The 24,329-nt window shown below is 32.6% G+C and overlaps 4 protein-coding genes across 5 annotated transcripts; 1 reads left to right on the top strand and 3 right to left on the bottom strand.

The window, feature by feature from the left end:
* The first annotated feature begins 67 nt into the window (after positions 1 to 67).
* LOC114166786 (uncharacterized) lies at positions 68 to 2,157 on the top strand. The gene is made up of 4 exons (XM_028051612.2): positions 68 to 289; positions 459 to 608; positions 688 to 1,420; positions 1,733 to 2,157. Exons 1-4 carry the CDS (start codon positions 215 to 217, stop codon positions 1,951 to 1,953), a joined length of 1,179 nt encoding a protein of 392 aa, XP_027907413.1. The 5' UTR covers positions 68 to 214; the 3' UTR covers positions 1,954 to 2,157.
* An 811-nt stretch (positions 2,158 to 2,968) lies between these two features.
* Positions 2,969 to 7,151, bottom strand: ELF7 (hydroxyproline-rich glycoprotein family protein). The gene is made up of 13 exons (XM_028052045.2): positions 6,932 to 7,151; positions 5,990 to 6,854; positions 5,737 to 5,805; positions 5,534 to 5,641; positions 5,265 to 5,445; positions 5,119 to 5,192; positions 4,900 to 5,019; positions 4,611 to 4,716; positions 4,168 to 4,254; positions 3,999 to 4,067; positions 3,777 to 3,848; positions 3,529 to 3,672; positions 2,969 to 3,446 (listed from the first exon to the last, which is right to left on the bottom strand). The coding sequence occupies exons 2-13, from the start codon at positions 6,799 to 6,801 to the stop codon at positions 3,309 to 3,311; spliced, it is 1,980 nt and encodes a 659-aa protein (XP_027907846.1). The 5' UTR covers positions 6,802 to 6,854; positions 6,932 to 7,151; the 3' UTR covers positions 2,969 to 3,308.
* Positions 7,152 to 10,625: 3,474 nt separating this feature from the next.
* On the bottom strand, positions 10,626 to 12,130 carry LOC114167472 (histidine-containing phosphotransfer protein 4-like). Its single transcript, XM_028052562.2, has 6 exons — positions 11,916 to 12,130; positions 11,562 to 11,692; positions 11,398 to 11,469; positions 11,228 to 11,299; positions 10,911 to 10,983; positions 10,626 to 10,821 (listed from the first exon to the last, which is right to left on the bottom strand). Exons 1-6 carry the CDS (start codon positions 11,973 to 11,975, stop codon positions 10,774 to 10,776), a joined length of 456 nt encoding a protein of 151 aa, XP_027908363.1. The 5' UTR covers positions 11,976 to 12,130; the 3' UTR covers positions 10,626 to 10,773.
* A 6,729-nt stretch (positions 12,131 to 18,859) lies between these two features.
* LOC114166152 (NADP-dependent malic enzyme-like) lies at positions 18,860 to 23,976 on the bottom strand. 2 transcript variants are annotated; one of them, XM_028050823.2, is made up of 20 exons: positions 23,760 to 23,976; positions 23,277 to 23,545; positions 23,049 to 23,169; positions 22,440 to 22,514; positions 22,093 to 22,244; positions 21,872 to 21,977; positions 21,732 to 21,797; positions 21,364 to 21,459; positions 21,185 to 21,256; positions 21,001 to 21,084; positions 20,813 to 20,911; positions 20,601 to 20,648; positions 20,477 to 20,530; positions 20,292 to 20,390; positions 20,119 to 20,208; positions 19,966 to 20,043; positions 19,791 to 19,865; positions 19,613 to 19,703; positions 19,396 to 19,524; positions 18,860 to 19,195 (listed from the first exon to the last, which is right to left on the bottom strand). In XM_028050823.2, the coding sequence occupies exons 1-20, from the start codon at positions 23,787 to 23,789 to the stop codon at positions 19,107 to 19,109; spliced, it is 1,923 nt and encodes a 640-aa protein (XP_027906624.1). In that variant the 5' UTR covers positions 23,790 to 23,976; the 3' UTR covers positions 18,860 to 19,106. The 2 variants fall into 2 exon arrangements, with proteins under 2 accessions (XP_027906624.1, XP_027906623.1); XM_028050822.2 differs by having other exon boundaries at positions 22,093 to 22,262.
* Between the last annotated feature and the right edge of the window lie 353 nt (positions 23,977 to 24,329).

A 24,329-nucleotide genomic window follows, 5' to 3' on the forward strand; every position in this document is an offset into this window, starting at 1 on the left:
AAAAGAAAGTACAATCATTTTAGTGTATTTAGTATGATGGATTTAAAATTATTTATTTAATGAAGGAGTCATGATCCAAACAAATTTATGGGCCGAAAAGTCCAATAGAAAACCCAAGAAAACGACGTAGTTTGGTGTAATCCCGCGTTGGCGAAAAATTCAAATAAGAGAGAGACATTGTAGAGAATAGAACGAAGAAGAACAGACGAAGAAGATGGGTTTGGGTAGTGAGGTTGAAGACAGTGATCTTCATCGTCTTCGCTCCGATCTTTCTTCTCTTCTCCATCAGGTGCGTCATTCTCTCTCACCTTTCTTTTCTTTCAATTCAATCCTTTCAAACGCACACAATTTCATTCTTCAATCTGTTCAAATACCAGAGAACCAATGCAATCATTCATTATTTATTAACCTAACGCCCAATTTTTGGGAACGTGTAATTATAAAAATTGGATTCGCAGATTGATGAGCTTGTCGTGCGAGCCATTGAAGTGAATAATAATAATAATGTGATAAAGAAGAAGAAGAAGCAGAATGGCATAAGCAAAGATGACAAAACGCAAATTGAATCTTTCTCCCGAGTCCTTTCTGACATGCTCTCTTCTTTGAAGGTGAAACCTTACTCAACCCTATTCTTTGTTTTTTAATTTTACTGTTTTTTTTTTCTAATTTGCTTTGCTCTAATTGTAGTCGTGGGTCCCCAAATTTCAAAATGCACTTCACACGGAAGAAGAGACAGATTCATACGATGATGAAAGCAGAGCGTGTGATAGTCCTGAAGAGACAACCTTAAGTTTGGTGTCTCCTTCACCGCTTGTGTCCTGGCGTGCCAATTGCACTGTGGAAAGAGGTAGACAAATGTTCATGCTTACACCTCTTCCGTTATCATCCAAACACCACAAACAACCTAAACCACAGTTCCCTCCGTCCTCATTAGCAGTCAAACCAACCCCAGTTAAGCACCAACTGCCAAACAACCAAGACAAGGGATCCATGCTTCTTGTCATGACTCCCTGCCTGAAAATGTCCCCTCCCCAATCCTGCCTTTTACTCGAACCTATTTCCGAAATGAAGCATTTGGGTGATCACAAGTTCCGCAAGGGCACTCCCTATCCTGTTGGGATACGTTACAGTGACTCAGAATCTTCTGGTAGTGATGATTCTTCGCCGGATTTATCCTTGAAGTATCCGGAACTCCTTGGGATATGCCGCGATTCTAAGCCGGGAATTGGAAACAAAACAGTGGAAGCATCGCCGGATTGGTTTACCTCACCTCCTAAAACATGTGTTTTGCTGGAGCCACCTGATGATAATATTGATGATCGCTTGTGTGTACACGTAACTGCCAACGTTCTTAATCAACAAGCCGGCAAGTGTAAAGATGGTGATGGTGATGATGTTTGCAAAGATCATAGTGACCGAGGTAATGCTTATTGCAATTGCTCGTCTTGTTTGGATAAATTTATCAATAAGAACATATAGAGAAGAAAATGAAAATGAAAATATCCATCTCAATTTGTCAAAAAGTTAAATATAGCATCTTTTATGAAATTTGAATTGTATTGTATCTGTTGATTATAGATTATGGCTTGTGAGAGAACTTCAAATCATCTTACTTTTTATATTTCCTGTAAATGTTTGTTGAGGATTTTACCAGAAATTATTGGAGTCGTTGGTTAACACTTGACATGGATTTCATGCATGAAAATAGCTGTTATTTTTCTCTTATGTGCAGATCATTTTGTTGGGAGCTTAGAACACGTAGAGCACACTCCCATGCCTGAAAGCTCATTTGAAACTGGAAAACGACCTGGTGAAAATACTTTGAAAAGGGAGTTATGGACTAAGTTTGAGGCAGCGTCCACTTGGGGGTGTCAACCTAACTTACCCACCGATGAAAAGAGTGCCCACAAAGGGTTTCTTGACCTACTGGAAGAAGCTTCCTGTGATGAATAGTTTAAAGATCTCAAGATGTCAAAGAAGATATAAGCAAAGAATATCATCTCACTTGAAAATTTTGCCTTGTAAATGCTCCTTCATGTTGTAAGATTTGTAGAAAAGAATTTGTTCATGTACTCACGGGCAAATGCGTGCCAAACGAGCATTGTTATTTTCTCTATAAAGAAACTGCAAATTTATGGAAAAGTTTATTTTGTATTACTTTTTAAAACTTTCTCTATAATTATATATTGTTTGACATGATAGTAGTGAACCTTCATAAAAGTCTTCTAAAACTAGGGTTGTTAATCTAGGGTGTATAAATTAGGGTTTCTCAATAATTCCTTCTCCGAAATAAACTCGGTGGTTTATTTCTATAGACCGTTAATCTTTTCAAATTAATTAGGGTTTATAAAAACTACATAAATAACCTTTCAATCCATGTTCAGAAATTTAGTTAGGGTCTTGTGACTGCAAGTTTTTAGAAACATAAATTTGGCTCTTCTCCTTACTAATGTTGAATTAATGAGCATATGTAATTTAACTTGGAAGTAAATTTTTACGGCTATTTATAAGTTGCTTACTTGGTCTCTCCCATTCACAATGTAGTTTATTTCGATATTACCGCTTAAAACATCCTTAATGCAACTTTATTTCGTCCTTGTGACTTTGCACTGTCAGTTCACAAATTTTGAAATTCCTTTCTGAATCTACGGTTAAGTATTAGTTCAGGCTGATAATTATATTCTCACCTCCACGAGTAATACCCAAGCCACTTATCAACTATTCGTGTTTTAAATAATGAATAATACCTGTCTAAAATTATTGAAGTTAATTCACATTCGACAATTATCTTCACTTACCAATCGTAGAATGATCTCCACACCAGAAACTAAGCCTTCAACTCATGGCACGACCAGTACTTTTTACTGGCAATCCATCAGCTATCACTCAAATTTCACCATTTGATAAAACTATCACAACATGACCAAAGGCACAAAAGCAAACATGTCTGAATCAGAATGCCACAACATGACCAAAGGCTGTAATTTCATTGGCAAGCAGGTCAGATGAACATTGAGCAATGACAGGATTCTATTTGGTCTGACATGCTTTTTACACTTAATTATTTTTCAATCTTTTCTAATATAATGGTATTGAAAAGAAAATCTATATTAATTCAACAGCTGCCTACACTCTGAATGTATGTGCATCAAGTTAAAAATGGTCATACAAAATTATGGGATTTGTCGTTGGCATTCTTCATTGAAGCACAAAGGCGCCACGAAAAATTCAGCTGTCTGCAGCCACTCATCCAACTACCATTTCGTTGGACCAATTTGCTTTACTTCGGCAGCATTTGCATCAAATAATCACTCAGACAAGTAATCTTCTGCTCCACTAGACTGATAGTTGTCCTGGTGTGAAGCACCTCTATGTTGGTGTTCTAGACCATCGTCCATGTCTAGACGAGCTCTCTTCGAGGAATTGCCCCTTGAACTTGTATAAACCTTTAAAGCATTATAATATAGGAAATTATATTTATGCGTTCAAACAAACCGACAAACTTAACAGATAAATTCAGTGCAATACCCCAGTATCCTTCCGCTCAATCGCAGCGACACTAGACCTCCGTCTTACGGTCACTCTTGAAGGTACTGGACATTGCTCAACTTCTTCACCTGATCTTCCCTCTTTAGCCCTCTTTTTTCTTAAAACAAGTTTAGTCGGAAGAGGCTGCATATCAAATTTATAATAAAATTAACAGATCGACATTGCGTAATCAAGAAACTATGTTCCAATCCTTAGTTAAAAAGACAGATACTGGCTCCAGAAAATACCAAGTAACGTGCTTCTGAGTCATCAAATGCAACCAAGAATGTTGTAGGATCGTCTGCATCGTCACCCCGAACCTATTAAGATGATACAAAATTGTCAGAATAGTGTTAAAAGGGGAATTTATTTTAACATTGAAAGGGTTAATGACTTAAATTAATTATGGAAAATTTAAAGCCAGTCATGTAATTTTATGGTCTTTGAAGTATTAAAATGATTCAACGTACATCCCAATGATACTCGCGAATCCAAGAGTACGAGACATCTTCATTTTCATCATATATATCCTTTGACAGCTGCCATCACAAAGTTTAGACATTTCCAGAAGTTAATACATAATTATGTACAATAACTAAAGCTTCAAAATCGAAATCCATACATAGATTTAATGCATACCTCTCCTGGTGCTGGGGCCATATATGCCAAAAACTTTTCAGGATTAGCAGGATCTGAACTCGTTGCAACATAACTCTTCATAACTGCCTGCAAGCCACAAAATGGATAGGAATCAATCTAACAACATTCAGCAATTGGCACCATGATTCACAGGAGCCAAAATATTATTTACTTCATATCTCTCATCAGTTGCTACTTTCAAACGCATATAGAACCAAAAGACCAACAATCAGGTAGCTAAGAAACCGGTAATTTAGCCAGTACTGTCGTATTGACAAAGGCAAATTGAATTTTCAATGCTAGATAGCTCCACCACAAATTATGACAGAGTTTCCTTTTTTACATTATCATAAGTATTTAACCAGATCCTAGCTGATAATCTTTTTAAAAGAGGGGATATGTGAACAACTGATCATTAATACATTCATCTTTGCAAAGCTTACCTTTGATTCAAAGGCGTCACGAACAGATTTGTCCAACTTAGCATACATTTCTGAATCGGCCGTGGGAGCATTATCAAATGCAGCAACAACGAACTGATCATCATACCTGCAAAGAGGTCAGAAGATATAAGGCAGCTTTAGTTATTATGAAATATGAATGTTGTCTAACAGTTTGCATCGTCTATTATCAAAAGATTAGGCTTTAATATCACAAACATAAAAGACTGATGAATAGAACATCAGGGTGAGCAATAATGTTACTTGTGGAAGTTAAATATGGTCATCGTACCTATCAAAATCGGGCAGTAATGGCATAACCTCAAGAGGATACAAATCTTTGTTCGTTGCATGGACAGGATCAGACTTAGCTGCTTCAAACGATGCTTCAATTTCCCTGATTTGTCTTTCCCTAAAATAGAGATTTCAATTTTAGTTAGAAGATACAAATTACTTTCACATAGTAATCCATATGTCGACAATTGACTTTGTAATGGTGGAATATACTTACCTACTGTTTAGATTGTCCAAAATGCCACGCCCCTTCATCTCTCTCAGCTCCTTAGCTTGTTTTTCAGTTAAAGACTACAGAAACGTTCATAAGTTTTTGCTTGTAGAGTGTAACGCATCATCATGTCAATATATAAAGCCTAATACCTGTTTTGTGGACTCCATGCTTAGAGGAGATATATATTGTGTTTTGACAAGCCACGCTACACCTTTATCAGTAGGCCTCTCTTTTCTTTTTATGCCATCTTTTTTAATAGGTGTAGCAGCTTCATCATCCCGCAACAGTTCCTCATCTTCTGGAGCAAGAGGTTGTCTGCCACTGGGAGGACTGTATAAAAAGGTTCACCATACCTTCTCAGTTCGCATAATTCATTCATTCAAGTATTCAAATTTACAAAAGGAACAGAGGACAGTACTTGTAAACACTGAGATCAAGCAGGTCCAGAGGTATCCCTAGATCTGGCTCCACAAAAAGCTTGGGTTTGTACATTTTCTCCAGGGATGTGATTGTATATTTTGCATATCTGCCAACAATCATAAAATTACCATTAGATTACATACTGATTTTTATCCGTATATTTCCTAGCTACAGATGTAAAGTGCCGATAAGATAACATACTGATCTTTATCTTTCTTGAAAGCCATAAGCTTGGGCTGAGCACTTGGATCTGGAAGTTCATTTCGAAATCTTTAATGAGAATACACAAAGAAAAGTGTCAGTGTTAGAAATAAGCACGACAAAACCACAAGGTGGCATCATCGAAAAAATACAAATAACATTTGCCCGCCTTATGGATCATTGCCAACACCAATACAATGTCAATTGAATTGAAAAAACACTCGAAAACATAAAATGATATCAACATACTCACTTGAGCTTACACAAAAATGTCGTGGGCTTCTTCAACCTATTTTCCACCCTCTCGGCACTCAACAAAGGAGTGGATCTCCTTTCTCCCAATCGAGACCCTGCAATCATGCCATGCCCCTTCCCAGACGACAACAGGTGAGTCTTCTGCAGAACACTGTTCTGGGACTCCTTGAGCTGCTGCCTATGCTTTTCCTCCTGCCTCTGCTTCTCAAACTCCCTCTTCTTCCTCAACCTCTTTTCTTCCTCCGTCTCAGTTCTGCCAGGAGGCCCATTCACCTTTTTTGCTGGCACGGGAGGCTGGTGCTTGTGCTGCTTGTGAGCAATGCCGTGATTGGAAGGATCATATTCGCGGCGGCCGGACGTGGAAGGATCCTTGAAGCGCCGCTCTTCATTGTTCTGAGTTGCCGGGGGAGGAGGAGGGGGCGAAACAGGAGGAGGTGGCGGCGGCGGCGACAACGGCGGCGGCGGCGGAGGTGGCTGGTTGTTATACTGGTTATTAGAGGGATAGTAGGCGGGAGGAGGTGGTGGCGGCGGAGGCTGGTATGAAGCCTCCGGTGGCGGTGGAGGTGGTGGCGGATATGGATAGTGAGGGTGATGGGGATTTGGAGGTGCATACGGAGCATGATGTTGATTTTGATGTTGTTGCTGCTGATGGTGATAATTGGAATTTGGAGGGATTTGGGGAAATGAAGCATTAGAGGGATCTCCGTAAGCACCCCAATTTTGATTATTATTAGTATACTGATGATTCCCACTGGGAATAGGGTTTTGAATTTGACTCGATTGCGGAGGGAAGGGCCTGTATGAGGCCATTCCTTTGAACCACGAATCGCAGGCTAGGGTTTGAATTTGAACACAGCTGAACCCTAGAACAAACAACGGCAATATTAATAATGATCAAAACCAAAGTGGGTTCCCATTACTGAAAATCATTGTCCTGTACCTCAAAGTCGCAGAAAAGGAAATCGCTGCACACCGGCGATGTAGAAGCAGGAAGAGGTGATGCAGAGGAACACAGAGCAAACCAAATTGACGCACTCAGATGAATTTTGTTTTGCTTATGAACACAGTTTCTACTACAATCTTTCTCCCTTTTCCTCTTTCAGTAATCATTCCTGGGACTCGAGGGTTTGCTTTTGAATTGGGGAAAAAATCAGGTAATATAATAGGATTTATTATCAAATTCATCTTTATTTTATAGGTTTTTTTATAGATTAGATTGAATTTACCTTTTTGTCTTTTTAAAGGATTAATGCAATTGTTTACGTAAAAAAAGTAATTTAACCTTTAATGTTTGAAAAAATAAAAGTAAAAAAAAATATTTTCCATTATCAATATAAATATGATGAAAATTAGAAAAAAAACATTACAAAACAAATATAACATAATATAGTACCGATTTTAACTGTTATACTAATTATTAATAAAATTAATTTTAATTATCTATTAATCAATAAGATAAATCTTTAAAAAAATTGTATTTCCTGTCTGTTTTACTGTAAACATGTTTAAATTATTAATGGAATTTTAATTTTTCTAAACTATAAAGGATTAAATAACAAAAAAAGAGGTCAAATTGAATTTAATATATAAGACAAAAGATAGATTTGATAATTTAGGCTCATTAAAATGTATTCTTACATGTTTAAATATTGTAGGATGGAGCATTTGGTGGGAATATTATTTTTAACATAAATTATGGTAATTTTATATTTGAATGGAGACTTTCAATTTATAATATAAGTTATTTGGTTTGAAATTATTTTATTTGGATCATGTTATTTTGACACTCAATTAATTTTTATACTTCTTTGACATTTATATGTTTATTTTTCATATAAATGTATTTATTTAGTAACTATTTTATTCTAAAAGTGAGTTGTGTAGTGATTCTTCTATGTTGCAAAACATTTTTCATTTTATCTTTTGTTTAGCTTATTTTCTCTGAGTCCTCCATAATAACCATTTGTCTTAATCTATCTATAACAATAAAGGGGATTCCTCTTTATGTGTTCACTTTTCATTTTTCAATTTTACCCTTAATTATTATTTTAAAAATTAATTATTTTAAAAAATAATTATTTTATAATTAGTTTATTTTTAATCGTTTTTTTAAATCTTTTCTATTTTGACTGTTATTCTAAAAACTTTTTTTAACAGTTATTTTATTTAACAACTATTTTAAAATTTATTATATATGTTTTAAAAATAAATATTATTAATCTTATAAAAATTAAAAAATGCGGATATACCGGCGCGACAGCGCCTGTGTGTTCGCTAGTTTAGTATAATAAAAATGTCACTCCGTTAATAATTGTCAAACTAAAATGACAATTTATACATTTAGAGGTTAAAATAAAAATATATATTTGTAGAGATTAAAAAAAAGCATATTTATAAGTGCAAAAAATAAAATATAAGTTTAATAACACTATCATTAAGATGACATTATGGTTATTATGAAAATTTTATTGATATATTATGTTGGGTGTGTGTAAATCCTTATATTAGTAAAATCAGAATATTACTTGAAAGTGGACTATATTTATAATTGAACTATTAATTTTGTTGATATTTTAAAGTGTTTGTATAAAGTTTATTTTGTTTATATCAAATGTAAGACAATATTAAATGATTGATTTTATAAGGATTTATAAAACAATTTAAGAGTGCATATAGTTATATAAATGATATTTTAATACTTTATTATTAAAAACTTAAATTATAAATATAATTTATATTAAACGAGTCTCATTTTATTTAAATTTTCATCTCTACAATATTTTTTTTAAACTTTTTATATCATCTTTTTAAGATTATGACTTCATCATTCATCTCTTTGAAGATTTGAACCCACCTTAAGACTTTTGGTGTAGAGATAATCATAATTGACTAATTAAATTTGTGATTAGAGTAAGTTCTTTCTTTACTATTTTTCTTGATTTAGTTTTAATCTTGGTTACTATTTGTGATTTTAGATAACTCAATTTGAAACTATGCTCTTTTTATGGTCACGAGGGGTATGTTTAGATCATTGATATAGTTTTTCTTTGTATAGTTATAGTTATTTGTGATAGTTGAGTTGTATGGTGCACCTTTGGGTGTGTGGGTTCTACTTTTGAGGTAAAAGAAATTAGTAAATTAGAACAAAGCTAATTGAGTTTGAATGCTTAGGATGAGGTAATGGTTTGATTGATAGTATTGGATTATGATGGTTTGATTGATAGTATTGGATTATGATGCGATGGACTTATCCTTATTTCGTTAGTATCTAATTCACATAGAGTAATATATTTAGTTTTGAGAGATCAAGAGAGGTTCCTGCGTGCTTTGATATGAAACAAGATTGAACTACCAATACTTGAAGAGAGACTTTGGTCCTAGTTTACTACTCAATAGGAACGGACTCTGTGAAAATATAAGATAGTATGTCAAGTGTAAAATCTCTGAGTCTACTCAATATATATGTCTTTCATAAATAAAGTCAAATTTCTAAGTAATTGAGAATATTGTGAATTGAACCACTAGGTTATAATTACATATATGTATATAGGTGAAGTCAAATTTAATATAGACATTTGATTTTTTAAAAATATAACAAATGATTGAATTTATAAGGGTTACCACTATTGTAAGAGAGATACATCTTATTAAGTTATTATTATTGTTTTTTGTGTTTCGTTCATATGCTATTATACGATAAGAGAATAATACAAGAAGTGGTCGACAATAATAAAACTACTAATATGCTATTATGTGAATAATATTTACACCTTTATATAATTGTATTTTGCACTTTTATCACTTGTTAAAAGAGTTTTAAAATGGTAAATACAATATATATATATATATATATATATATATATATATATATATATATATATATATATATATATATATATATATATATATATATATATATATAATAAAATAAATGATTGATTTGTCAGAGTTTTCTTATTTTATTATTTCATTGAGAGAAAGTTATTACATTGTTGATAAATTTTATTTTGCGAATTTGTAAGATTTTTTTTTTAATAAATTATCCTAGCATCGCAAAATTTCTGTAATGAGAAATTGACTAAATTTTTTAATATTTTTGTTTATTGCTAGAATTTCATCCAACAAATTTTTTATTAAAACTAAAATATGTTTTTTTCTTTCTATTTATTATATTCTTATAATATATTTATATTAGAGTGATTATATTTCATGAAAGATTGTTTATATATATATATATATATATTTTTATAATATATTAATAATAATATGAATGATAAAAATGACAAGATAATTTAAAATGCTAATTTTATATTATTTTAATAAGATTATCAAGTAGTTAAATTTAAAATAAAAATTCTCCATTTTTTTTCTGTTTCTATTCAGACTTATGTTCCAAGATTCTGATACTTGTAGTAATGCCTGGAGAAAGACGATCACAATGTGTTTGTTGGTAAGTTTTGACAAAGCCTAAAAGGCCTTCTTTTAACCAAATATTATAATGATATTAAACTCTGAAACATGTGAATTAGGAACATGTTATGTTATTGATTGCAGAGTTACATTACATGTATATTATATATTATATATATATAATATATAAATAGTTAGTATAAAGTACATGAGTAATATTCCTGTAACATCTGAAAACAAAATTGATATTTTGAAAACAAAATATCTCAAAAGGGTGAGAACATCACTTCTGTGTGGTGAATACATATTTTTCTATGCTACAAGATTCACCAATTACATTTTTTTCCTTATTTTGCAGCTTTCATCAGCTCCTTATTTGGAGCGACATGCTATTTCCTGAGGCCCAGCTTGCCTTGCCAACTGCACCAAACAAACAACACTGCTTTAACAACACATTGCCAAACACAACAATTTTACAACACTATTTCACTCTTCTATAATCTTCCTACCTGAAAATAAGCTTCAAGTTTCTTTCTAAGTGTAGCATATTCTTTCTTCAATTGTTGAAAGCTCCTCATGCATCTGCAAGAAAAAACAATAGTATCATTGCTTAGGAAAATTCACAATTGGGTCATGTTTTTGTTAGAAATTCAAGTGTGAGTCCCACATTGACTAGAAATGAGAAAGTAGAGTACTATATAAAGATAAAGACTTATAAACTCATCGTTTTCAGATTTTGGGTTGAGAGTGGTGTCAGTGTCTTATATGATTAACCTGAATTTGCAGTTTGAAAGAAAACAAAAAGAATCAAAGAAAGATATATTACCCTTCTGCATTTCCTACTCTGCAATATTCTCTGAACAGATTGCACTCTGCTTTCACCTTTTTGGCTCCTATGCTGCAATCCATGTAAAACAGACAAAGGAATTGAAATATCAATAAAGGTGATACTTTTAAATAACATTTCACCTTTCTTTTGGACTATTTTATATTTACCTTGAGCTACTTCCTTTGAACTGATGCATAAGAGTGTCCAGCTTGTTGAAATCCAGAGGGTTTTTCTCTTTGCTACAAGAACAAAAATGAACAAATTCATTTATCAATTTTTGCTGTCAAGAAAAAAGAAAACACAAGAGAATGGTGAAATCAAATTAGCTTACAGAGCCTGCTCTATGCTTGAGATTAGCCGTGACGAATCACGATAGTGAAGAGTGACAATTTCCTCAACAAAGTTGGGATTTGCATCATCCTGCAATTCCTCCAGTTGGATAAACTGTTCATCCAGTAACCCCTGCAGAGAACCAATGTTAAGGTTTGATTTTTCCAACATTTTTTCTGTATGTTGCAAATTGGAATAAAAGAGAAAAAGATGAGATTTTGAGTCTAGGTTTTCTGCTGAGTTTTTATTACCGAGTCTTCGACATGCATTGATGTTGGTCAATGCATCAAATTTTGAAGACTCGGTAGAATCTAAATTCATGTACTGGAGAAGAAGATTAGGATGAGGGAAGAACCTGATCAAAGAGGGACTGTTTCATTGCAGCAACCTGTCTGCGGGATTGGTTTCTGTCCATTGGAAGAGAATGTGAGGAGTGAAGAGTGAAGGAGAAGAGGAAAAGGGTGAGAAGGTTAATGAATGTGGTGATTGAAGGGAGTGCATGAAAGGAAGGTGGGAAGAGAAAGGGTTTTATAGGAGAGAAAAGATGTCAGGTGTCTAGGATCTAAGAAGTGAGAAGCACAAGACAAAAAGCTTCACCTTTTGTTTTTGATCATTGATGTGGGTGGGGCTCATGGAAAATTGGAATGTTGCATTGCATTGCATGCATTAATTCTCATTCTCTTTCACACATTTTTACTTCATAAGCAAGCACTCACTGGGAGGAAGAGTATCTTCTTGAATGGTATTTGCACATTTGAATGATATTATATCACCAGTACTCATATTTTGTTTCTTCTCCCTTCACATGACATGGATGGATATACACGGATTGATGGATCACGTACTTATTCTTGTAATTTTTTTAAAAAAATCGCATATTCTGCTAAAATATTTAAGATGGAGTCGTGAAATGTTAGCTACACATCGCCAGAATAAGTTTCGAAAGTCTTAAATCGACTAAACATAAGATTGATTAATAATATAATATCAGAATTATCAATTTTAATTTATATAAAATTTGTTGTTTGTTAAATTTATTTTACTGGTTGTTACATCATGTATTAATATTTAGTCTTATGGAGAATAATTTATTGAATAAAAGAAAAAGAAAAATAGAATTATTATGTCTGGAAAATAAATTGGTTGGAAAAGATGAAACTGTGGTGAAGATGTAACAGATTATTTTACAATGGAAAGAAAGTGAGTGTACGGAAACGTTGCGCCATCATCGAGCATCGCATTTAGTTGATGTTGTTGATTGCGAACATTGCAACAGAACATTGAGATGACATTATATACGTAGACGCATTTTCAGTCCAAATCCATTTCAATATTTTTTCAATTTTTTTTATATATTGGAAATATATTATTTTCATTTTTCAAAATACAATAATGCTTCACGAACTTTTTTTAATAGTATGTTTATGGAAAAAATGGAAAATTAAAATTATTTTTTCTATAAACTACTTTTATATAATTGTTAATTTTTAACTTATACATAAACTAATCTTACAAAGTATCTAAAGATATTATTAATCAATTCATAATTCAAAATTAAACTGTTTATTTACTTTGAAATATTACAGAGAGTTTTTTTTTTTTTTTTTAAAGTTAGCAGAAGAACTATTTTTAAAATATAAAAGCAAAATTAAACAAAAACAAAAACTGAATAAAACATAAAAGATAAATATCATTTATATAATTTAACCTTACCCAACATAACACTTATGAAAATATTTAACACTTAAATGTTCTTATTAAATATGAAATTACTATATATGCTTTCTTTAAGTTATCTAATTTATTTTCATGTAGACTTTTTCCTTTTTTTAACATAAAGTAGTATAAAATACTTTAATTAATATCTCATCTCAATTTATATAAGTAGACAACATTGTCTCGTGTCATCATCATGTGGCACCACGTTGAAAAAAAGGTAGGTTATGGACATTAGATGTGAAAGAAGAAAAGAATAACTACAATCTTTTTCTCTTCCCCTTTTTAATATCAGACACACCAAATTGGCATATACTATGTTCTCTCTATTAACTCATGTCTGGATGATTTTTATTTATTTTTTCACTAAAAACACACTTTTGAAGCCAGAAAAATTAAATAAATTTATGAAATATATTATTCATTTTTTAATCTGCATATTTCCATGCATCTCAGGCTAATAATTTATGGTAGGGAAAGAAAAAGAGTTTGGTTGGAAAAAAAGGAAATTAAATTAAAAATTAAAAATTTAAATATCCCTTAAATATGGGTATCGCATGAGACAAAGAATTTATCCTAAATAGCTCAGTGTTGATGATTGAAAAAACCAAAAAAAGAGAATTGCCTTTGTTAATTGCTGTTTGTATCATCACCATGCTTTCATAACAGTACTCACATTAATTAAATAAGATTTCTAGAAGGAATAATTAAATAACTGCGAGAAAGAAGAGTGGAGCAGACCGTTGATTCTATGAAAAGACATCGATAATATTTAAACCTGGTTCTCTTGTCTGATCGTGACACATTATCCCATTCCTCATCAAAATTATGTATTTCATATCAGATGTGATACAATTATAGTTAACAACGTAGAATAATAATAATGTATATGTCAGAGAACAGCAATATATTAATCTTACAATTATGAAAAATATACGTTAAAAAAAATTCAAGTGTGAGCCTAAGTTTTATATTGGTTAGAAATGAGAATACAGAGTATTATATAAAGATAACGATCCGTATATTTATTGTGTTAACGTTTTGGGTTAAGAGTGGTGTTAATGTCTTCTGTAGTTAGACTTAAATCTCATTAATGTTGTATTTTTTCAATAAAAGATTATCTGTAAATCTAACAAGTGGTATCAGTATCACAACAAAAAAATCGGTTCAGACGAGTTATGATCCTTGCAGGAAAGTGAAAAAGCAGAGGTTTTGGATTGTAAACCTAACAATATCAGTGTTGATAAGGAGAAACCAATATTGCTTCAGTTCTTCACATTCACTTTTAACCAAAATCATTTTTGAAAATTGTTATGCTTTCAAATGCTCTATGGATAGAATTCACGAAGACCCTTGTTTGAAAAAACATCGTATCTGCATTTATACTCGTATGTACAATGATTTGTATATATTTCTGTGGACAGAAAAGGTGAAGGGACATGAAAAAAAAGTCAACTGCTTTCACTCTACAAAGGATTTTTGTAGGACACGTGCCCTGTTGTTTGTTGTTTCCATTAGAATATCGAAACACGTTGCACTTAACCATGTTGAATGTGATTGCAGCAGTGAAATGCAATTTAACAGTGAGTTGTTTATTTCTTTTTTTGCCTTATTAGTGCATCTTTTTGATGAGATGTAAACCCTAAAGATGGAGAGAAGAAAAGCATGTTATGTTACTGTGAGAAGGGATGGTGCAGAGAGAATAAGGAAGAGGGGAATCAGCAAGTGACTAAAAGAGGGAAACAAAAATAAGAGAGAAAAATTCCCAATGATTGACATGAGAATTTTCGGGAAAGGGAAATAAGTGTTGGAGAAGAGATACTGAAACGAAAGGACTAATTCAACCCTCTTCCCCTTCTTCTTGCTGCTCCTTTTCTCCAATAGCATATTAAGTGTTTGATGTTTGTTTTCCATGTGTGAGTGGTCACATCTGTTTCTTTGTAAAGAGTTAAAAAGCTTAATGTTTTGAGTGAGTGGTGGAAGGAAAGGGATCAGAATCAGAATCAGAATCAGAATCTGGTTTCTTAGTCATTTTCAAGTTTGGCAGATTGTGGCTTATTTTTTCCTTTCTCTCATTACTATCTCCTATCTTGATAAGGATCCCACCGTGGACAATGATCATTCCTACCTATACTTGCATCACCGATCTAACACCAACTACCACTAAAATATCTTTTCTTCTTAGCCAATTGTAGAAATACTTGTCCAAACCATTTAAAGGACATAATATCAGTGGGTAGCATATGCTGATGTAATTGTTTCTGCTACGACCATGCAGAATCACCATTACCAACATAACCCAAGCAATCCAAAAAATATCACAACTATTGTCTCTCATTTTTTCATGTCCTTTTTTTAAACCACCAAATTCCTTAGTCACTAACTTAGCAATACCAGCATATCAGATTAACATGCACGTAACCATTCATTGCATATACTATTAGTAGTTTGTTAGCAGCACAGTATCTATAGTTCTAATTCATTTTTCCAACTCAAGAAAAATGATACACGAAAAGTGGAAGAAGTATTTAAACTACGTCGCATCAATCGAAGGCAACAGGAGTTTTCGTCAAGACATGGTCAGAATCATGCATTCTCAAGCTATTGTCTGTTTGAGACTGAAGTTCCACGCTTAGCTCCACGGTTCTGTCATTAAAAAGTATATCAAAAAATGGAAGAGATATTTAAACTGCATTTGACCTTAACGAACGATGATGAATAAAAGATGATTATGTGATACGAAGAAGATTAAGAAGAAGTTAAAAATAGTTTGTGGTAAAGGGGGAGAATATTCTGAGAGAAAAGGGAGATGGAGGCATTGTATTCTACCACAGAAGGGGTGCCACGTCAAAGAATTAGCTTCTGAAATGGGTTGCCACGTTGAAGCATAAACAGGAGAAGGACCTGAAAAAAGGGTAATGCTATTCTTTGCTTTCCTCATCAAGAATGTTGTGAATGGAGAGAGGTTATTAGAGGTTAGCTGAAGTTGCTTTCTGAGTGACTCTGGCAGCATAAATTCTGCTCATCTTCTTCACAGCAGAATCCATTGCTACCAACAACACACATTAATTGTTGAAAGCAGCTAAGCATGCCACTAAAGACAACTTTTGATCTGTTCTCCAAAAATTTTATCCAACAGAAGATAAGATGAACCAACCAGACATGATCCTCCTAGTAAAACAGCAACATCAAATGCCAATGTTGGACGATAGACAACTGGCCAAATCACTGAAAACAAACACACTCTCTCACAGATGCAGTTGTCACCATGTCCAATAGACACACAATCATGGTTTCATATGCTTCTATGTTGTCATAAAGTTCTTATTCTTCACAAAACCACAACCAAGCCTCAATAATTGTCTATACGTTATACAAATCACACCAAGTGTAAAAAAAGATCCAAGAAATTGTGTGAACACATCACGTGCCAAATTGATGCTTAGATCCTTTTGGAACATGGTTAAATCTATTTGTTTGTGTGTTGTAATCATTTTACAAGGATCAGGGAAAGAAGAAAATATAATGTTTGATATGAAAAGAGGGAAGATTTTTTGGGATTTTTCCATGAGATAACATTGGTGAGACAAGTGTTGAAAAATGGTAACTAATGCTGTCATGTTCAGAAGTTGTTCCTATTCACTTCCTTGCAAGCAAAATCCATTTTTTAGAGTCAAACTCTGTATTTAAATTTATTAATTTAATCATTAATCTTTCTAAATATTAAATTTGAAACTTCATTTCAATCAATGAAGACTTATCTCAACAGAGTTCTTCGTTCCAATTCCAATTCAAACGTTTGTTTATATCTAGATAACTGTTGTGTTACTTTCTACAATATAGTAATAGGTTATTTCTATTATTATTGATACTATTATGTTTTATTGTTATTTTTTTTCAATAAATAAAAGTTATTATAATTGGCTTACCAGTTAACGTTACATGATCCATTTTAAACAAGAAAAAAAAATAATAATAGAGAAATATTGGTTAATTATTTCTATTTTTTATTTTAAAACTAAATAGTACTTAATAAATTCATCAGTTGAGTTTTTTTTTTTTAATTATCAAAGAAAGGGTGGAGGGGTTAAAGTGGTGAAACAGGATTGCGGACAAATTTTTATTAGATATTTGTGTATCAATAATATAAAATTATCAAAAAAAAAATCCATCGAATGAGTTTTTATTATTTTTAATTGCTAAAGATAGAATTGGAGTGTGATTCACACCGTGTGAAAAGATATTAAGGTCTAAGAAATTTGTTAATAAATATTTACGTGAAAATAATTATCTAATTATAACAAGATTGTAACTATAATTTTTATAATTTAAAATATACATTTTATGATATGATTATTGTTACATGTGAATAATTGTGAGACTGTATTAGAGCTACAGGGATGAGATATACATTTAAAAAATGTGGAAGTTTGATTGTGTTCATCTTTATTTTTAAAATACGTTTTTTTTTTCCTTCATATTTTGATATGTACTTTTTTTTTTGTCTCATTTCTACTTTGTCGTATAATAGATATACTTACATCTGTTTAGTTATTGTTTTAATAAAAAAAAAGCCACACACGATGTTATTACTAATTATATATATATATATATATATATATATATATATATATATATATATATATATATATATATATATATATATCAAAACAGAATGTAAAATAATAATTAAACAAAATTAACATAAATATAAGAAAAAAATTATGAAAAGTGGTGTGACAAATCAGTTACAAAACTAAGAACATAAAATAAGGTGCTTTTTAAGTTAACTAATAAAATAAAGGTTATTTTAGTAATTTAAAATTATGACAAATATTGAAATAAGTGGGAAAATAAATAAATACGTACATATTTATTTTAAAGTTAAAAAAAATCAAATATTACAAATATTCATATTCAATTAATACAAAAATTTAAAATTGTGATGAATTTAGATAATACCCACAAAACAAAATCTTGTGTAAACTTAATTCTCGATTAACACATGAAAGACTACAAATAACTTTGTATAGCAATACACATACTCAACTAGTTATTATGATTTGTATGGAAAATTTATTTATTTTAGTATGCAGCACTTAAAGTTGCTAAAAACTTTGATTATTTTAGTTTTTGGATTAAATATATTTTTATCTCTCAAATTTCAGTAAAATTTGAAATTAGTTCTTCTTCAAACTTTTTGACCAATTTAATTATTCATCTTTAAAAATACGTGAATTTAGTCATTTTAATCAAATTTTGTTAAATTTATCTGATGTTTCATTCGTATTTCATGATCGTATTTAAATTGTTTACACGTTTAACACACTTTCGCTTCAATGTTAATCAAATGGTATCATAAAATACGTTTAAAATGTCAAATAAACTTAACAAAATTTGGTAAGAATGACTAAATCCACACATTTATAAAAATGAAAGACTAAATTGGTATAAAATTTCGAAAAAAAAGACTAATTTCAAAGTTCATTGTGATTTGAGGGACCAAAAACATATTTAACCCTTAGTTTTTGAATGAATAAAGGAAAAGAGGCATGCATAAATGGTATACCAGAATCTAAACTATTGTATGTGGATGCTTACAAATGCTTCATTTTTTTTTTAATTTAAATTATTGTCAAATAAAATGTAAATCCAAATACAAAATATTTCAAGCTCTACTTAAGTCTATCTACCTACATTAACAACAACCTAAACTATATTTCACCAAATACAATAGCATAAAACTGCATGAAAAGTATAAATAAAGAAAACATTCTATAATAGTAAAAAAAAAAAAACCCAAGAAAATAAAAAATGAACTATTGCCACTTCACCGGTAGTTTCTATAGGCCGGTGAATACATAGAGTTCTCAGCAAACTTCACCATATCTTTTGGTTGAGGAAGGTTACTAGCCAAGCCTGATCAAGAATGTGAATTCAATCTCATTAATTTTCTACACTATTTCAAGGAGAAAAAACATCAAACAGAAAGTGTGCATGTTTGGATTAACATTTGGAATGTTAGGAATTTCTTTTACTCTCAAAACAACAACTTTCTCCAGAATTTAATCCAAACATAGCCAAAGTTTTCAGATATCAAAAGAAAAAGTAAAGTGTACCAAGCTCATAGGCCTTAGCAGCCACCTTGGCTGCTATGTGTGCTGAAATCTTTCTGATGTTTCTGAATGGAGGGTATATGAGTCCCTTATTATAGTCCTCTTGAGTCACCTGTGAAGCCAAAGCTTCAGCTGTTCCAAGAAATAGGATTTGTCATTTGAATTATAATTATCCTAAGCTTAACGTTTTAAGTAAATGTTTGAATTTCTTCTGCATTACCAGCTGCCAGAAGAAGGTCATCATGCACACGAATGGTTCCAGACATTATCAAACCAAGACCAAATCCAGGGAAAATGTATGCATTATTGGCCTGATTAACAAAGAACACATTCATATTAATAAATTTCATTCCATTGGATAGAGAAATTTTTGACATTTTTTACAAACATATTGAGACCTGGCCAGGCACAAACACTTTTCCACCATATTCAACTGGGCCAAAAGGGCTTCCACTAGCAAAAATGGCACGTCCCTGATTGAGATAAGAAATAAATGAAAAATGATACCAGTTATTAATTACTCATTCATTCCAACCAAATAAGTAGATAATAGCTTTGTGTTCTTGATATTACCTTGCTCCAAGTGTAAGCTTCTTCAGCAGTGCATTCTGACTGTGATGTTGGGTTGGAAAGGGCAAGAATAATAGGTTTCTACAAGCATTACAAATGATTGATAGATTAGCTTCTGTAGCATAAAAATGCAGAGTGAATTGATTAACATGTTACCGCATTAATGGAAGCCATAGCTTCAATCACTTCCTTGGTAAAAGCTCTCCCTTGTCCTGATGTTCCGATTAAAACCGTTGGCTTGATTTTCTGAGAAGAAAACATTGAAATGTAAGAAATTTGAAACTACTTCTCTGTGGGTGAGAGAGAAAGAGAGATATGGAGAGCCATACATTAATAGCATCTACAAGTTTCTGAACAGGTTCATGTTCATGAGCCCAGGGTCTCTTAAAATGTTGAAGTGAGTCTTTGCGGGATCTCACAATCAACCCCTGCAAAAGTAGGAATGAAAGATTGATGCAATGGTAAACAAACAATTGCTTTCTGTAGGAAAGAGCTAAATTAGCTTTTGTAAAACCTTTGAGTCCACCAACCAAATGTTCTTGCGCAATTCTTCTACTGGGACATTTGTCTGCCAAGACAATAGTTAGTTTCTGGAGAAATCTAAATCGTTCGTTCAATGATCATGTAAAAAATCTAACCCTTTTTGAAGTTTCAAGTGCTATGAGTTCTGCTATTCCAGTGCCAGCCTGCAAACACAAACCATGCAATTCAAGTGAACAATTCAAAGTAATCTGATAGTGTTCAGTACTCTCTTCTTTTCACCTTTTTCTCTGTTGTGAAATGATTAGGCTTTGTTATCTGTAGGAAACAATGGAGAAGGAAACATGACCCCAGAAGGGTAATGACTTACCTCTCCAGCACCAAGGAATAAGAACCTGTGATCAGTCAAGTTTCCCCCAACCAATTTCAGAGCTGCAACTAGTCCTGCAAGAACAACTGCTGCTGTTCCCTGAAACCAAGTGGATAGAATAGAATATAAGAGAAAATTATTGGTTACCAAAGTATCTAAATATATAATTTAAGAAACGAATTTCTCACCTGAATATCATCATTAAAGACAAGATGTGTTGACCTGTATTTTTCAAGTAGAACAAAAGCATTGTGGTTTGCAAAGTCTTCAAACTAAAATATAGCAGAAAACAAGAAAAGTTGAAATTAGCAAGTGTTGCATACTTCATGTCCAATTACTCGAGAAATGATGTCTTTGTATACTTCTTAGTACCTGAATAAGGACTTTTTCACCATAATTCTGCTTGACTGCAATCATAAATTCGTGTAGAAGTTCAGCATATTCCTGGAAACCGAAAAGGTAAAAGCAAATTTATTATTGCAGTACATTAGATGACAGAATGCCTGATGTTAAAACTGAGGCCAAGTAAATAAGACAAATTATGAACCAACCTGCCCAGTTGCTCGTTTATGCTTGAGCCCTATATATAATTCTTCATTCAACAACTTCTCATTGTTTGTACCCACATCGATGGTAATAGGTAAGCACTGAAACAGTTTGATTATACAGTAATACAACTTTAACAACAAGTTGAAGACTATACACTTTTTTATAAACAAATGCAGAGATCATTGGAGCCACTCTTCACAATCTTCCAAAATTAAATGTTACCCGGCAAGCAAACTTTGAAATAGAACACTATAACACTATTTCAACATTATAAAAGTATAATCTGCTACTCAAATTTCAGTACCATCTTAAAACAAAGTAACATATCACAAGAAGTTTGTAACAGGTATAGTAGACCAAAAATACTTACAGCAGAAGGACGAACTCCACCAAGTGCTGAATATAGAGAAAGTTTTCCTACCGGTATTCCCATTCCCTGGTAATACAGCATTAGTTACCAAAAGAGAGATTACAAAACATCACAAATTTTATACATGGTGAGTATAATACCTGACAGCCAAGATCCCCAAGACCCAGAATTCTCTCTCCATCAGTCACAACAATGACTTGAATGTTCTTCTCAGGCCAATTCCTTAGTACTTCAAGAATCCTCCCTCTTTAAAACGCATCCAATAGAAAATGGAGTAATTTCTTTTAGACACAGTACATTTAACTAAAAGGTAAGGACAGAAAATTGAGGAGGATGAAAGTGCAACTGAACTCAAACTTACTTCTCCCTCAAACTTATATAAAGTCCCTGAGGATGCATGAAGATACTCCCATATTTCTGGCATGCTTCGCCAACTGTTGGAGTATAGACAACTGGTAGTAACTCCTCAACATGATCAAGCAGAAGCTTGTAGAACAATCTTTCATTTCTCCCCTGCAACCCAGCAAATAACTAATAAACATTCAATCCACATTATCACATGGTTCCAGAAACTTATAAAAGCTAGTATTGTTTTTATTGAATGTTTTACTTTCAGTAACTTTTTTCTAATTTTGTGCCAAAGTAAAATTGAAACGGAGAGACAGATTAAAAGCAGTTTTCTTTTTTTTATAAAAATCTGCCAGGCACCTGCAGATCCATCATTGCCACGTACTTCTGCAATGGAACTTGATACTGGCGTATGTGTTGGATCATTTTTTTTACCTGAACAAAAGAAGCATTGATAAATATCAGTCAAAGTAGAGTAGCCCAACAGCCACACATAATTTCAACATTTTACTTATTAAGATTAAACTATTCACTTGGTCACTATAGTTGTCTTCATTTTAAATTTTAGTTCCTATACAAGAAAATGATAATTTTTCTTGCAGCAGTTAATCATGTATGGAAATTCTTAGCGGTGGTTTCATACACCAGAAGGTTTTTCTCTGATAATACTGATAGAGATTAAAAGCCTAACTGTTATGCAGAAGTAAAGACAAAAACTTTCGGGTTTTCCTAAAGATACAGAACTTAATAATAAAAACAATTAAAGAGAGCAGATCAATATTTTAACTTTCTACTAAAAGGGTAACGATACGTTGAGAATCCAATAAATTTATTCATCCATTTCACACTCACTATTATGCCCTTTTTCCTCTTTTCTGTCAAAAGATCCTACTGGTTATATTAATTTATTGGGTTTTCAATATATCAGAAACGATAATCAGGAAAAAGTTATGTGATGAGATGATTAACCTGAGTTTCTTGAGAAATAACAGATGGGGGAAGAAGGCCACGCAAGAAGTGGGTTTCCCTCTCTTCTTCGGTGAAGGCGAGTCCTTTGTTGAAGTGTGGATCTCTCAACAAAGTATACCCACTAAAATCCAATCAACAGTGTCTCATTCATTCATTCATTCATTGAAACAAGAACACAAGCAAGAAAAATTCAAGATCATCAAAAACAAGTCTCACTCACTCACTCACCTTGAAACAGAGACACTCCATGGAGTCACAAACTGATCCTCCGTGGCCTTATCCTCGCCGTACACGTCCCGGACGCCGCCGCCAGTGATTGGGGTTTCGCCGACCGCCGTGGAAGTCCCATTTGCCTCTTTAGCCATCACAGAGCCGCCGTGAGTTTTGCCGCTGGTCGAAGTTGGAGCGCAACACGTGACTCTCGATGGAGCAGAACGCCTCCTCCGTGAAGCAGAGAAGTTACTGCACGAAGACCACCCACCTATGCCCGACTTGCACTGTGGGTAAAGTTCACACGAAAACGGGAAAAGGGATATTTTATGAATGCCCAGCCACACAAATCAAACGATCTCGAAAAAATTACAAGAAAAATGGCTTCTTTTACGTTGCTGCTATACCAACTTTTTGCCAAAAATAAATAATACAGTTAGTTAGTTTTACTGGGTTGTGAGTGAGTGTGTGGAATGTGGACTGGGAAGTGTTATAGTGTACCATGAAGGAGCATGCATTGGAGGAGAACATGATGATGCTGAAACAAGTGTATGACAGAGAGAAAGTTGCGGTTTGATCACTGAGTGAGTTGAAACAAAGAGAGAGAAATGAAGAGAAAAAGAGAGAGTCTCGAGGAGAAAGAAAGAAAAATAGCTGAATCTTTCCTCGTTTTTCTCTTCTCTCAATTTCTCTCTCTCTCGCTCTGTGTTCTTTGCCTGTGTTGTAAGATACATATAGCCCCCATGGAAGAGAAGAAAGGTACGTCATCACCATCATAGTATATAAACTTGTAAAAAAATTATATTATTAGTCAATTAATAATCATTAAGGATATAATTTTTCATGTATATAATGTATGATTGCCATTGTCCTTCGACTGTACCATTTTTATTTTAGTTTAATAGGAGAAAAATTCTACTATTTATTACACTAAAAACAGTTTTACTTGTTGTTTTAGGAAAAATTAAGAAATAAAATTATTTTGTTAAAAAGTATAATATTTTGTTAAAAACATTTATCATAATAGTTTTTGTAAATTGTTTATGATTACCAGTAAAACTGACTAAATGT

This window comes from Vigna unguiculata, chromosome 10, assembly GCF_037176805.1.
Source record: "Vigna unguiculata cultivar grain cowpea cultivar isolate G323 ecotype 2 chromosome 10, ASM3717680v1, whole genome shotgun sequence".
In the NCBI taxonomy this organism is placed as follows: domain Eukaryota; kingdom Viridiplantae; phylum Streptophyta; class Magnoliopsida; order Fabales; family Fabaceae; genus Vigna; species Vigna unguiculata.